This window comes from Gymnoscopelus microlampas (genome assembly GCF_963454915.1).
Source record: "Gymnoscopelus microlampas genome assembly, chromosome: 6".
NCBI lineage: Eukaryota > Metazoa > Chordata > Actinopteri > Myctophiformes > Myctophidae > Gymnoscopelus > Gymnoscopelus microlampas.
The window spans coordinates 11603473-11620063 of record NC_139943.1 but is presented as its reverse complement, the minus strand read 5'-3'; the positions used below and the strand labels follow the sequence as shown (position 1 = coordinate 11620063).

At 44.2% G+C, this 16591-nt stretch overlaps 1 protein-coding gene across 1 annotated transcript in view; it reads right to left on the bottom strand.

The window, feature by feature from the left end:
• The window catches only part of tubgcp6 (tubulin gamma complex component 6), a 94197-nt gene that overhangs the window by 35307 nt on the left and 42299 nt on the right, over positions 1 to 16591 (bottom strand). The window contains exons 14-21 of the mRNA XM_084060286.1: positions 14839 to 14920; positions 13634 to 13722; positions 11412 to 11527; positions 10582 to 10720; positions 9769 to 9870; positions 7157 to 9065; positions 6341 to 6511; positions 914 to 1073 (exon numbers count right to left, since the gene is read on the bottom strand). Coding sequence (XP_083916412.1) covers positions 914 to 1073; positions 6341 to 6511; positions 7157 to 9065; positions 9769 to 9870; positions 10582 to 10720; positions 11412 to 11527; positions 13634 to 13722; positions 14839 to 14920 — 2768 coding nt within the window. The remainder of the gene's footprint in view (positions 1 to 913; positions 1074 to 6340; positions 6512 to 7156; positions 9066 to 9768; positions 9871 to 10581; positions 10721 to 11411; positions 11528 to 13633; positions 13723 to 14838; positions 14921 to 16591) is intronic.

The window sequence follows — 16591 nt, the reverse complement described above, 5'->3', positions numbered from 1 at the left end:
TGTTCGCTTTAAAAGAATATATATTTAAAGATTTGCACACATTTTCACGTTTTTTCAATAGCAGATCTACAAGCTTGTAGCTTTTTTCCCCACTAGGTGGGGGAAAAAAACACATGAGACCATTTCATCCTCACATAGTTAATCTAGCAACTTCACCTTCATAGTGTTCTTGATATTACAAGTTGCTTTAAAGGGGAATACCACTCATTTTCAACATCGAAAATGAGTCCGCCCCCTCAGCCACACCCTGCTTATGTCACTGATCACATGACCTCAATCAATTATCCATTTCTATAGAAGGGGGGGGGGAGCTTTTTTCTTATTTCCACACAACAGCTCTAAGGTGTATTAAAGACATAGTTCAATGTTGAAAATGAGTGGGATTCCCCTTTAACTCTTTACCTGCCATTGACGAGATTTCTCGTTTTTCTCCGCATGGCTCAGCCAGCCGTCGACGAGATTGACGAGATTTTTTTGCTTTTTAAATTTTTTGTTTATCACAAAGGAAGCAGGAGATAACGCGATGCGAAGATTTTCTGCTCCATTCACTTCAATGTTAAAAAATAAACAGAGATAAAATTCACATTTTACCTATTTTTGCAATGTTATTCTCTGGCAGGGAAGGGGGTAGATTGTGTATATACTCTGGCAGTTAAAGAGTTAATATCCCCCAACTTTTTTGTGTTCTTAAAATACATAAAAACTGAGGTTTGAAACGAACCGTGGCTCGAATACTGAGGTCTGGACCTAACCGCAGTTTTTGGAAAGAATTGTTACAGCCCTACTGGGAACAGCGTAGGTACAGTACACACAGAAGACCTGACGAACCTCCCATATGCACCCATATGCACACATTCATTCATTCTCACGTCCTCCTCTCCTCTCCGCTCTGCCCTTGAAACAGAAGACTCACTGCGTGATGAGAGGCGTGGTGACCGAGTGCTTCATCAGGACGGGCAGGGAGACCATCTCGCTGAGCTGGATGGCGGTGGTGTCCGTGGCCCCGCGGAGGGTGGGGTCCACCCAGGGGCCCCGCGTCACCTGCTTCAGCAGCTGACAGTCCGGGGACGACGCTGGAGAGAGAGAACACGGATGAAGATGAGAGCCAGATAGGAAAAGACACATGACAACCGCCAGCTGCTATAGAAAGGAAAATGACATACAGTACCGGCAGTGGTTCTTAAACTTTTTCGTGCCAAGGACCCTCAAATAGACACTTATTAGATGGCGGACCCCCATTTGAAAAGATAAGCCAGGGACCCCCATAAGAGAAGATTTTTTACAGCTCTCTAGCAGTGATTTCAACCATTTTAATTTCAAGGACCCCCGGTTTGACATGCATTAGGGCTACGGACCCCCATTTAATGGCATGTATGTCTCTGGGACCCCAATTCATATTGTAAAATCAATGTTAATGTAACTCTGAGAGTGTACAAATGGAACCAAATGGACCCCGTTAGGGTCCATTTGGTTCCATTTGTACACTCTCAGAGTTACAGACCCATAAGGGTCCATTTGGTCCCTGTCCATCATTTAGCTGGGGACCCCCTGGAACCCCCTCAAGTACCCCTGGGGGTCCCCGGACCCCATTTTGAGAACCAATGGTGTAAAGTCAAGTTTTTGATATTTTTCCTTTTCATATAAATGTTTTTTTTTTCCATTTTTGTTTTGTTTTTATCATATGTCATTTTTCTAATGTGCAATAAACTAAAAGTAACCATACCAAGTACATTTACTCAAGTACTGTACTTAAGTATGGTTTTGAGGTATTTTTACACTACTGGAGTAGTTCCAGTTTTCTATACTTTTACTTCTACTACTTTGCAAATGTTGTACTTTTACTCCACTACAATTATTTGAAAACTTTAGTTACTACTTACTTTGCAGATATAAATTATTACATGATAAAACATACATTAACCACTTTAGCCCTATTTTATACATAGGCTATTTGAAAATAGCCGATCTATAAGCTCACAACGTGTTGCATCACGATGCGTTGTGAGCTTGTAGATCTGCTATTTTCAAACATTTTAGTACTTTTACTTTTGGAACTTTAAGTATATTTTGATAATACTTTTGTACTTTTACTCAAGTGAAATGAAAAAGTCACAATTATTACATAATCGTCAAATCGCAATTATTTGAGATAAATCGCAATTATCTTGCATAATGGTCATAATCATAAAAAGGAGGGGGGAGCTGAAATGGCAGATCAGATCTACAAGATTTAAAACGTGTCACTTCTTGACGCGTTGTAAGCTTGTAAATCTGCTATTTCCACTGCTGAATTTTTATGTAAATTAACATTATTTCATATATTCTTTAAACTAGAAGTTCGGCCGGCTGCGCCGGCCTCACATCTAGCGTCCACGCCCACGTAGCGTCCACGCCCACGTAGCGTCCACGCCCACGTAGAGACCACTTGGCAGCGCCGATCACTGGCGTAGCGTCATGAGGGCTAGTGGGGCCATGGCCCGGTCAGTGAAGATTTGCCAGGAAAATGAATTCTGCTCCGACAACAATAGACACAGCCGCCGGCCGCCAGTGACGTTACTGAAGTGATACATTGGCTGGCCCATTCACACCTTTTACAAAGCTAAAGCTGCCTACTCCTGGCTATCAATGGTCCAAGTGTGACCTGTAAAGTAGCCTAGCGTAGTCTGTAGGAGACATAAGCATGTCCTAAGAGGAGTCCAAAAGAGAATGGATCCTGGGAGTCATGAATTAAATTACAGAGGTGAGTAAATAACTACATGTGCTCAAGTACTGCACTTTACTGGATATCTATCTATCTATCTATCTATCTATCTATCTATCTATCTATCTATCTATCTATCTATCTATCTATCTATCTATCTATCTATCTATCTATCTATCTATCTATCTATCTATCTATCTGTCTATCTCTCTATCTCTATCTCTATCTCTATCTGTCTCTCTCTCTATATATATATATACATATCTAAATGGCGAAATGGCTGGGGGGAAATGGGCAATATATTGTTATTTAATATTGTTATTTTATTATGAGTATTAATAAGTTCTGATGATTAATTATATCATATGATTATAATATTTGATTAAGATATATGATCTTATAATAATCATGGGGCATGTATAATCATTATCTAATAATCAAATAATAATACAATGAGTCATCACATCTTTTCGGTGGCGGGTGTTATACGGAAATGTGTGACCCTGTACAATCTGGTCAAAATGGCGGCCGTTTGTGTGTTGTTGCGCTCGTACACACACACACACACACACACACACACACACACACACACACACACACACAAGGAATGTGTGTGGAGATGGCGGCTGTTTTTGTGTGTTTGCACAACAGTGCATGTGGACACACGAATGGTGAGTTGGATGCGTCTTGTAATAATCAGAAGACGCACAGTACTGCACACACACACACACACACACACACACAGACACACACACACACACACGCGCGTTGAAGTAATTTCCGTGTGCGCGCGCACACACACACATCTACAAACGGAGACGGCGTGTATTGAAATGGGGGCAGAGGTTCTGAATTGGCATCCAGGGAGTGTGTGCACAGTTTCGCTGCGAGCAAGGCAACGATGCGGGAGATTAGCTATCCACAGACGGACGGACAGGGGGTAAAACATACTCTGGCGCCATGCCTTTCGGCCTGGCGGAGACAATGAAAAAGCTAAAGTAAAGGAAAAGACCATTACTGCAACAAAAGTAGTCAACAAACTATACTATAAAACATTGGGCACATTGTCAAATAATATAAGAAAGAGGCAAACATGTTGAAAATAGCCGATCTGCAAGCTCACAACGCCTCTCAACGTGAGGGTTGTGAGCTTGTAGATCTGCTATTTTCACAATATTGACTTGTGGAACGGAGTCAAACAAAATGGGGGGGGTCCCCAGTTCAAATATGATGTGGGGGGGGGGGGGGGGGGGGGGGGATAGCCACTGCCCTAGTCGGACCGAAATTATCTGAAATTACAACATAATGCAGCCTAAACGTGCGTTGCACGGGGAGGTCCTGCCATTACGTTACATACCACAACATACATCATCTACAATGGACTAACGGAGCAGCAATAATAACATTCACCACACGAATATTGTTGACAAAGTGATTGCACAGCCGCTGCAGGTATGACAACCACGTTAGCGTTAGCTACATGGCAACTATCACAGCGCCCTGTCTGTCGTCGCTGCGACTGACTGATGGCTACAGCCATAGATATATGTAAACACTACAGCAAGCTCTCTGCGATGCCATTGTCTGGAAACTGCTCTTAGCGTGACAGGACCAATGAGAGTGAGCGCTTTCGTTGTTGCTAAGATACGGTGCATGGCACACGGCGTCTCTACCCCATAGCTTGTAGATCTCTCACACATGATTGGCGTAGGCTGCGTTGCCAGGTCTGACTTTGTGTCTAAGCAATGGTCGGCTTATTTTTGCGCGCCTTTGGGCTCGTTCGCATAGTGCGCACGGCAGCGCTTGTTTAGCGTACGTCAGCGCGACGTGGCAACGTGAAAGGGTGGTCACTTATGATTGGCTGGTGAAAAGAAACACCCGGACGTGAATTTTGAGGTGGCGAAGTGATTTGCATAAGTATTGGAGCATAATGCGTTTGATATTAATTGTACATCCTGCAAGTACAGTGATGGGATGCGAAGCAGCTGGTTTGACAGGCAGAATATTGAGGAATTTTGGGGGAAAATGTGGAGTTAGTTGGGCCATGTGTCTGCTTGGCCATTGAGGCGATACACTCGTGTACACTCCATGACTGTGGCCGTCAATTATGGTAGCAAGATGGTTCCGTCTAATATCTGTATAAACTGAAGTTGGTTTTGGCCAATACATGTTTGGAATATTATGTGAATTATTCTCAGTTCACAACAGAAGTCTATGGGAGTGTCATACTCCCTTCCCTCAGTAGCCCTGGGGATCCGTCTAGTTGAGCTTGAAGCCTCAGTATTGTGGCCCATACAGTGCTTTTGCCTGAAGGCGGTCCAAAAGGCAACCGTGACTCCCGTGACACCTGTCAATCTCAAAGACAACCCACTTCTTATTTTTGAGTGAAAACACAATAAATATTCACCACCCTGCTGCCATTCCTCCTCCTGGGGGAAAACACTGTCAAAGCATTTCCTTTGGGATTAATAAATATCAAAGAATTTCATGCAGGATTAATAAAGTATCTATCTATCTATCTATTTTACTTGAGTAAAAGTATCAATACCACGATATAAAACACTCTGTTACAAGTAAAAGTCCTGTGTTCAAAATGTTACTTGAGTACAACCGTATTGGCATCAAAATATACTTAAAATATCAAAAGTAAAAGTACTAAAATGTTTGAAAAAAGCAGATCTACAAGCTCAAAACACGTCGCGATGGGACGCTTGGTGAGCTTGTAGATCGTCTATTTTCAAATAGCCTATGTATAAAATAGGGCTGAAGTGGTTAATGTATGTTTTATAATATAATAATTTATATCTGCAAAGTAACTAGTAACTAAAGTTTTCAAATCATTGCAGTGGAGTAAAAGTACAATATTTGCCTCTGAGATGTAGTGGAGTACCGTAGAAGTAAAAGTACTGAAAATTGAAAATACTCCAGCAAATTAAAAATATCTCAAATTTGTACTTGAGTAAATGCACTTAGTTACTTTACACGACTGCTATCTAGTATCTACTGTACCTACCTATCTATATATCTATCTATCTAGTATATATATACTTACAGTATCTATCCATCTCCCTATCTATCAATCTATCAGTCCATCTAAAGTACACCATTTTGACTCTTCCTCAAACGGCGTCTTGATAAAAACTGACTTAACCCATTGAGACCTGAAGCCGATTCTACATGTCTCCTAAATCCCAACAGTTTTCTGAAAAACGTGTGTTTCTATATCAGTGGTGCTCAATCTTTTTAATGTCAAGGACCCTCAAAATGATATGTATTTGGCCGCAGACCCCCATCAAAATGTTTTGTTCCAGGGACCCCCAGAAGCAAAGATTTGAGTTAAAAATGTTCGCTATAAAAATATATATATTCAAAGATTTGCACACATTTTCACGATTTTTCAAAAATAGCAGATCTACAAGCTCGTAGCGCGGCACTCGGTGCCGCGCTACGAGCTTGTAGATCTGCTATTTTTGAATAGCCCAAAGTGTAAAATAATGCTTTTTAGCTCAAATCTAAAAATGACACAGTTCCAGGTCTTAATGGGTTAAAAAAAACCTATCATATCCTGTCCTCCACAGTCCACACATGATGGCAAAAAGTAATCACTCGTTTCCGCTGTGTGCTCTGAGCCGTACTCACACAGGTTGTAGCCGTCCTCATACTGCTCCACTTGGTAGTGAGCAGCCAGAGAGAGGACATATTCATGCTCAGAGCGCTCTGCGGGGGACAGGCCCCAGCTGGCTGCCCAGGACCCCATGCCCTCGGCCAGCTGCTGCTGCTGCTGATCAGCCAGGCTCCCTGATTCCAGACCTGGGGGAGGGAGTGGTATAGATGGTATGAAATGTTTAGCTGACTTCAACATACTACACAAGGGTCTGAATCTAGTCTCTGTCGGGTGGAAACCTCATTATGTCCATAACTGTTACTTTTCTAGATTCAAATTCGAAAATTGCAAAAGTAGCAGATCTACAAGCTCTAAACATAGATCTGTATAGCTGTAGTATGATCAAGTAGGGCATTCATTTACGAAAAAACACAAAAAGTACGAGATTTCTCCCCGACAGCAACGATAAGTAATAGCTACATTTCTTTTTAAGATATTTTTGGGGCTTTTCTGCCTTTATTTATAGTGTATAGTGGGGATGGACAAGAAACAGGGAGAGAGAGATGGGGAGAGACATGCAGTAAAGATCGTCGGGAACGGGACTTGAACCTGTGATGCACTGTCAGGCTACCTTAGAGCCTAGGTGCCCGGACAGCAAAGCCACGGTCCGAGTCAATACTGTAGCTACATTTCTTGGTACAAGTTCATAAATAACACACACATACACACTCCTTTGCTCTTTCTTTTGCTGCAGGAGGAAGCCTCTGAAACAAATTGTGTTGACTAGGCCCACAAAATACTTTAAAGACATTCAAATAGAAAGAAACTGAACTTATAAACTCATACACCACCTTGATTGTCTGTCGTGTAGTCAGGTTTCTCCTTGCCCATCACCAGGCACCCTCCTCCCAGTGCAGAGTCCGACGAATGCCCATGGGTTCCTGGTAGGTGCAGGAGCTGAGTCTGCTGCACCCCTGACACCACGCAGCCTACGCCCAGTGTCGAGTCCGAGGAGTGACCGTAAATACTGCCCGGTAGCGCGGACGGCGGCAGCGGGAGAGCGCCGGACACCACGCAGCCCGTCCTTAAAGCCGAGTCGGACGAGTGTCCGTAAACGCTACCGGGCAGAGGGGACGAGAGCGGTTGGATTCCCGACACCACGCACCCGACCTGGAGGGTGCAGTCTGAGGAGTGTCCGTGGACGTTCAGACGAGGATTCGCTTCGGGCACATTGGACACGAAGCCGCCCACTTTGATGTTGGCGTCGGACGAGTGACCGTGGACGTTCTGGGTGGGGAGGCGGGCGGTCACTTCGGAAACGTGCTCTCCCACCTTGATGTGTGCGTCCGAGGCGTGGCCGTGGACGTTGGGCAAGGGAACGTGGGCGACGAATCCTGAAACGTTCTCCCCGATTTTGATGTGCGAGTCGGAAGCGTGGCCGTGTACGTTGGGGGAATGCAGAGCGGCGGTCACTTCGGAAACGTGCTCTCCCACCCTGATGTGTGCGTCCGAGGCGTGGCCGTGGACGTTGGGAGTGGGAACCAAGGCGACGAATCCCGAAACGTTCTCCCCGATTTTGATGTGCGAGTCGGAAGCGTGGCCGTGCGCGCCGGGGGAAAGCAGAGGGGCGGTCACGTCGGAAACGAGCTCGCCGACCTTGATGTGCGCATCGGATGCGTGACCGTGGACGCCGGGGGACGGCAGGGGAGCGGCGACCTCTGAAACAAAGTCTCCGACCTTAATGTGAGCATCGGAGGCATGGCCGTGGACGCCGGCCAGCGGATTAGGGCCTTCCACCGCCAAAACCAGCTGCCCCACTTCTAGGTGTGCATCAGAGGCATGGCCGTGAATATTCCGCGAGGGCAGCGGCGGCGGCACGCCGCCTTCGGACACATCGTGCTCGCCGATTTTAATGTGAGCATCTGAGGGGTGAGCTGGGGTGTCTGGCACAGAGGGCTCTCGCAGAACGGAGCCAGAAGGGGCGGTCAGCGTTTGGTGATCGTCGCCAGCACGGCCTCCCTGCTGCTGCGGCGGTGTGGGCGAAGGGCCAGCAACAACTACAGGAGGACGAGAAGTACACTCTCCTCCTTCTGTGAGCACAACAGATCCTACCTCTTCCTGGTTTGACTCTACGATATTATGTTCGACGGCCCGAGTCGCAGTGACACCGTCACCGACCTCTTCTCCTTCTGATGGAGATGGAATCGCCTTCGTCTTGCCACCGGTCGTTGTGTTTCTTGCGTCCGCCGTAGCTGGTGAGGGGTGACCGTGCAGGCTGTCTTTGGGTGCATCATCCGTGGATACCGCGTCTGGGGTATACTGGCCCAGGGGGAAACTGGACTGGGACGCATGGCCGTGTGAGGAGGCTCTGGGCAGAGTCTCCCGGACCTCGGACACGTTCTCCCCGATGGGGATGTGGGAGAAAGAAGGATGCGGGACGCCCGAGGAGGAGATGTCGGGCTCGGCGGGCGGCCCCCAGCGAGGCCGGGGCTGGGGGGCCGGGACGTCACCGCTGATGCCCTCCAGAGGACAGAAAGGGGCGCTGAAGTCGTAGTCTACGGGCGGTGGAGTTTTGCAAGAAGCGTCGATGGGAAGGTCAGACCCGATTTCCTGCATGGCCCGGTCCACCTGCTCACTGTCGGGGGCTTTTGGGGAGTTGGGTGGAAAGTCCTTGGTATCGGTGTCCTCAGAGACGAGAGCAGAGCTGACTGTGGGGGCTGGGGGTGGAAGCTGTTCAAACGGCTCCTGCGTGGCAGATTCCTGAGGAGAAGAGAGGAACGTTGGGAGAAGGGTGTCGTTTCTTAGTGATTATTCTATCGATTACTTTTCCGATTAATTGGATAATCAAGACATTTTGGATACTTATTTTAATTACTTAGGTAGGGTAAGTGATTTTCTTTGGTTAAAATAAGTGTTAAATAGCTCTATATTCTGATAGTACTCATTGCTATAGAGTGTTTGTTCAGTAAAAGGAGTCTCCTTGTCTCTCCAGCTCTTTATAAAACAGAAAATGCATTTTCGTTTCAGTTTCAGTTTCATTTCCAATTTTATCCAATCAGGATAGAGAACTCAATCAGAATATAGATTAAACAAGTGAAATTGGAAGTGATGACACTAAGAAATGAGGGGTACTATCAGAATATAGTGCTTTAACCTTTTAACAAAATACTTTTTGTTTTAACCAAAAAATATCACTTACCCTACCTTTAATAATTTCTTATAATAAATCCATTATCATCAATAGTCTGATTAACCACTTAAGCCCTAGTTTTATACTTTGTCGTTCAACAGTGTAGTGAGCTTTTAGTTCTGCTATTTTCGGTATTTTGATCATTTGCTATTTTTCATAATCAATGAAATCGATCAGTTCGATTAACTGTTGCACCCCTAATTGGGGGAGGGCAAAGCAGACAAACATCATAAACTGAGGTTTAGACTGTACATGTTGTTCAATAAGCTGTACCTGTGTCACTGGTGGTGTGTTCTGTAGCTGTGCTGATGAAGCAGGGAGTAGTACTTCGACCGGCGGTCTCTCCTGGCCTAGGGGATATTTCTCCAGTATAGCCTGTGGATTAGGCAGGATATATAAAGCAATGTTGAAACCTTGGGTTGTAGAGCTAAATGGGTATATAAGTCCAAATATTGTTATATTTATCTGTTGCTTCTGTGATATATGAGTGAGAAACCGAACACACGTAACTATTATCATCACATCGTTGCTGTTGGGAAGAAACCTCTTATGTGGTATAAAAGGGAATTATTTAGCGTGCATGTGCGGCCAGACCGCATGCGCGTGAAAATTCGTTTTTTGGCGGGTTTTGGGTACTTTTTTTGCGGGTTTGTGACGGATTTCGGATACACTGCTATCAAAATGTCTGAATATGATATTAAAAAAAGAAATAAACCATTTTCTTGGTGGGCAGAAAAAACAAATGGGTGGACCTATGCCCACCCGTGGCTACGCCCCTGATAAACACTGAAAACACGGTTTGGACGTGTTACACGTCCTTGGCACTATGGGCTTTGGAAAAAAATAGTTAAATAATGCCCTACTTTGTCATACTACTGTGTCAAACAAAAGTGGCAAAAAATAGCCAATCTGCAAGCTCAAAATGCGGCGTGAGCTTGTAGATCTGCTATATTTGCTCATTTGGATTCTGAAAAGTAACAGTTTTGGACATGTGAGGTTCCCCCCGACAGTAACGATATATACTATATCATTTCCATTTTATTCCACTAGCGTATGTGTATACTTTGTGGTATGGCATCTACTGACCTCAATTTGCAGATTGTCCTGCATTATGAATTGAGCTCGGGCTTCGTCGAGTCTCATTCGCTGGACCCTCCACATGGCCCGCCTCTCTCTGCGAGCGGCCTCCTCCGATAGGCGGCTGTACCGGGCAATCAGCTCCTTCCTAACAGACAAAACGGTGACTCATCATCATCTCAAGTTATTACTGTTTTCACAAGCGAGCTTCATAAACAAGCGGCTCGACTCACAAATCGATTCAGGGGGAAAACTTTGGGATCATCGCCGCAAAACTCAGCGACTGGAACGAGGAAGAAAATTCAAGAAATTGCTTTGAACGATAGATAAGCCTGCATTTGAATGTTGGCTCTCATTTTCATTTTCATGAGCAAATCATCTGGCAATTAGTGCTCCTCCTACAGTAGATTGATAAAAGAAAATTGAGTGTGTGTGTGTGTGTGTGTGTGTGTGTGTGTGTTTGTGTGAGAGAGAGAGAGAGAGAGAGAGAGAGAGAGAGCGAGAGGGAGAGGGAGAGAGTGAAAGAGAGATTTGTAAAGTAATGTGTAAACGGAGTCTGTGCACGGTTGAGTCTTGCGCGCTTGTGGAAGTCTGCAGTGTGTGTGTGTGTGTGTGTGTCTGTGTGTGTGTGTGTGTGTGTGTGTGTGTGTGTGTGTGTGTGTGTGTGTGTGTGTGAGTGTGTGAGAGAGAGAGAGAGAGAGAGCGAGAGGGAGAGAGTGAATGAGAGAGATTTGTAAAGTAATGTGTAAACGGAGTCTGTGCACGGTTGAGTCTTGCACGCTTGTGGAAGGCTGCAGTGCGTGTGCGCGTGTGTGTGTGTGTGTGCGTGTGTGTCAAACCTAGCCCTCTCCTCCAGTTGCTCCTCCAGAGATTGAAGTCTTTTCTCTCGGTCCTTCAGCTCCCGCGCAAAGCTGTAGTCATCCTCTTCCTGCTTTCTCTGGGCTGCAGTTCTCCACTGTTGGCAGCACACGCACGCGCGCACACACACACACACACACACACAGACCCAGAGAACCAGTGCATTTCAGTACGTTTCAGCTCAGAAACTGCTCAACACCCACAATAGATAGTAAATGACACTGATGATCATCATCCCCTGAACTTCCCCTGAACTGTGCCATCTGGACGGAGATAACACAACTTTGAGATGGAGGGAAAAAGGCTGGTTTTGTCCACTCAGCCATCGCAGCTTTAAACAAACTGCCTGGCGGATATGCTGTTTGTGTACTCTGGGGATAATATGTATTGTCTTTATCGTCGCTGGCAGACAGAAACCTCTTATCTCCATATTTTAACTTTTTGTTTAACTCATTCAGTGCCAATGAAATAAAAAAATAATTGCGAACTGTGCCAGCAATCTTTCAATTTTCTTATAACCTTTTCAAGTAGTCACAGAATATTTATCTTCAGTATAATCGATCCCCTGATGGGTGCACTGAGGGTTGCACTGCGTAGTTTCACAAATGTCAACGAGGTCATTGGACCTTTAAGGTGTTCAAAGGAGTAAACCAGAGAACCAGATTTATGGGCAGAGTTTCCTCTTTTGTCAACCCTCAGGCACTCAGGACCCTCTCAGGGGCCCTGATTCAGCCCCTTTTGACTATGCTAGCTCCTCTTGGTACTCCAGCACCTCAGTGTCACTGAAGACTAAGCTTCAAACCTCCCAAAACAAACTGATTCGACTACTTCTCGGACTGGGGCCCATGACCCACCTCTCTCCCACTCACTTTGCCAGCCTAGGCTGGCTCAGCGTGGAAGACAGGGTTATACAATTAAAAATGGGACTGGTATTCAAAATTGTAAATGCAGATTTGCCCGAAATGCCCCCTATACCCGCATATCTGTATAAGTACCTCGAAAAAGTTAGTGACACCCACAGTCACAAAACTAGAGGGAGCGTAAACAACAATCTGGTAACACCCACCCATAAAACAAACATGGGCAAATTCTCCTTCTATAACACAGCCACCAAGGAATGGAATAGTCTAACCCCATCCCTCAAAAAATGCAGTTCGCTGGGCTCATTCAAAACAGCCCTACAAACTCATCTTTCTGGAGGCCTAAAGAGAAGCTAGTACCAGTTTCCCTGTAGACAGACGACCCCCCCCCCTCCCCTTTTTTTTGTACATACTTTTTATTTTATTTTCTAATGCTTTTTTTGTATATAATTTTTTATTTTCTTATGCCTTTTTTGTACATAATGGTATATATTTTTTCCTCTGTATTCTTATGTTGATTTTTGAACTGTTTGGTTGCTACTATATATGTCTATGAAATGAATTCAAGGACCCCAACGGAAACAAGCCCGCAAGGACTTTTTTGGCCGGACCTTTTAGACAAAAGCATTATAAATGTAACTGTGTTGTTTTACATTCTTTTGCCTAATACAAATTTCAATCAATCAATCAAAACCTTGTTGACATTAATTGTCTGCCTTTTGAAAATAACATAATAACATGAAAAATACATAGTTAAAAAAAGGTTCTCAGGAGCCGAGATACTGTACAGCCTTTTTCAGTAATAAGTTAAACAAGAAGTGAATGGAGCAGCAAATCTTCAAATGATGATATCTTGGGTTCTGAACATTTTTTGTCAAAAACACGTTCCCGCCGTTGCAGGAAAACACGTGAAACACGTCAATGGCACTCAATGAGTTAATAATAGTTCATTAATCGTAATCGAGGCTAAAGTTTGAAACAATGGTTATAATAATGTGAAGTCATATCGCCCCGGCCCTAAGTCACAACACCATCTCCATCCTCTGAGTGTTGAGAGAATGCTGATGAATGTTAAGATTGGATTTTAATATTTCATTTGTTTCAATATAAAAACAAATACACAAAATCAGAAAAGACTTCTAATCAGATGAACTATGCAATAACCCAAACTCAACTATGCAATAACTTAACTATGCAAATAACTCACAGGGATTAAGATTCTTTCAAATGTATTAGTAATTACTGTAAATCTTTCTGTGACATTCCCCATTTCACTCGCGCACACACACACACACACACACACACACAGGCACACAAACACACACAAACAGACACACACACACCTCCTGCTCCTGCTCCAGGTTCTGTTTCATCTCCTCAAAACGCTCCTTCTTTCCAGCCTCCACGACCAGACGCTGCGACACCTGGCGCCCTGCAGGGGGCGAGAAAGAGCACAGCAGGTCACTTACTCCTCCAGATTACACACACACACACAGTAACATCACCATCTGCCTCAACACAAACCCATGTTCATATGCCCCTCCCCACCACCATCACACACCCCCACACAGACACACACACCCCCCCACACACACACAGACCCACACTCACTCACACACACACACACACGCAGAGCAATAGGCCTGAGATGCTTGCATGTCTTTTTGAAGTAATAAATGATACGAGGAGTTAACTAAACTATGTGAGTGATGATTAGATTTCACAGCCTGCGGTGCTGGAAGCCGTTCAAAGAGTTTCCTCGCTGCCTCTCTCTCACCCCCCGTGCCATCTCTCTCTCTCTCTGTGTTTATTCTCTCTCTCTCTGTATTCTCTCCGTATTCTCTCTCTCTCGCTCTTCTGCTCTCAACTCCCTCTCAGAGGAGCAAAGTTCGCGGAAGATTCTGGCAGTCACGAGCCAACAGCCAGCAGTGTGGGTTATAATCAGTTATAATCAGTCCTAAGCCATGTGTTAACCCTTTAAGGCCTGAGGTTCTGATTCTGCATGTCTTCTAAATCAGTTTAAAACAAAAACTTATGTTACTATGTCAGTGGTTCTCAAACTTTTTCATGTCAAGGACCCCAAAATGATAGGTATTTGGCCGCGGACAAATATCTCAAAATATTCTGTTCCAGGGACCCCCAAAAGCAAAGATTTGAGTTGCAAATGTTTTCTTTAAAAATATATATATTCAAAGATTTGCACACATTTTCACTATTTCTCAAAAATAGCAGATGTACAAGCTCGTATCTGCTATTTTTGAATAGCACAAAGTATAAAATAATGCTTTTTAGCTCAAATCTAAAAATGACACAGATGCTTCTCCCCGTCTTAAAGGGTTAAACAGGTATAATCAGTGAGACGGTGGAGCATGCGTTCGTGGGTGCCTGTGTGCGTGCGTGCGCGTGTGATTGCGCCCCCACATCTGCGGTTGAGCGAGTGCAGTGCATGTGTGTGTGTGTGTGTGTGTGTGTGTGTGTGTGTGTGTGTGTGTGTGTGTGTGTGTGTGTGTGTGTGTGATAATGCGAGGCACGTGCTCGTATCACTCACCACGGATGCTCTCCAGGGTCTTGGCTGCCGACTCTCTGACCTGATTGATCAGCTCCTGGCGTGCCTGCTCCGTGCGCAGGGCCTAACAGAGAGACAGGCAGGGAGGAGGCATCATTAACAAAGATCTATTGGCCTGCCCTCTGGCTTACCTCCTCCTCCTCCTCCTCCTCCTCCTCCTCTCGCCTCCTCCTCCGCCACCCCCGCTCCACCAGTCTATCAGCGAGTCGCGTTAGCCGCGGCACAGAATATAGACCCGCAGAATACGGTGCCGCCACACAGTTAACCCGTTAAGACCGGGAACGCATCTGTGTGTCATTTTTTAAATTTCTTTGGCTATTCAAAAATAGCAGATATACAAGCTCATAGCGCGGCACTGTGCCGCGCTATGAGCTTGTAGATCTGCAATTTTTTGGGAAAAACCATGAAACTTTTTGCAAATCTTTGAATTTATATTTTTTAAAGCGAATATTTTTAACTCAAATCTCTGCTTCTGGGGATTCTACAAATCTCTTCTAAATCCTAACAGTTTAACAAAAAAAATGTATGTTGCTATGATCAGTGGTTCTCTTTTCACTTTTTTCATGCCAAGGACCACCCAAAAATGTATTTGGCCTCGGACCCCCATCTCAAAATATGTTGTTCCAGGGACCCCCCCAGAAATGTTCGCTTTAAAAAGATATACATATATATATTCAATGATTTGCACAAATTTTCACGATTTTTCAAAAATAGCAGATCTACAAGGTGCTATGAGCTTGTATATCTGCTATTTTTGAAAGGGCCAAAGTATAAAAATAATGGTTAAAGTGGTTACACTAGATGCGTTCCCGGTCTTAATGGGTTAAGATGATGGCAATGTATCAGTCTAATGGCCTGCTGCTGAAGTTCTCCGTACTTGAGGCGCAAAAAGTGTCACACTCATTTATCAAATTATTGCAATAAAGTTTGTGTCTTTTTTTCCACACGCAGACGCATTCCATTGTTAAAGTCACGTTAAAGACAAGCATTGGGTTGAATTTCAAACACATACATATTGCATACATTCAAGGTGACTCCACTTCTACTCTTCTACAGAATGCAGAATACATAACTGCCACTCCAGTCAATATGTCATACATGAAGAAACTAATAGTAATTCATTGAGAATTAATCATTAATGTGGCTCTTGCGATCCACATGGGAATGGCATGAGTGTGGATCTTGGTGGCCAGCAGTGGTGTTTTACTCAAGTACTGTACTGTACTGTACTGTCGTTTTGAGGCATTTTTACTTTACTGGAGTATTTCCAATTTGCAGTACTTTTACTTCTACTCCACTACATCTCAGAGGCAAATATTATACTTTTTACTCCACTACAATTATTAGAAAACTTTAGTTACTAGTTACTTTGTAGGTTTTGATTATTATTACAAAGCATACATTACCCACTTCAGCCCCTACACATTTCGGCCATTTGAAAATAGCCGATCTATAAGCTCACAATGCGTCGCACTGCGACGCATTGTGAGCTTGTGCGACGCATTGTGAGCTTGTAGATCTGCTATTTTCAAAAGATTTTTATACATTCGAAAACTAGTGAAACAGGACATTCTGCCTAATGAGTACTTTCTACTTTTGTGTATGTACTTTAAGTGAATTTTTGAAACCAATACTTTTGTACTTTTACTCAAGTTAAATTTTGAATTCTGGACTATTACTTACTTACAACTAACAGAGTATTTCTACATTGCAGTATTGATACTTTTCCACCACT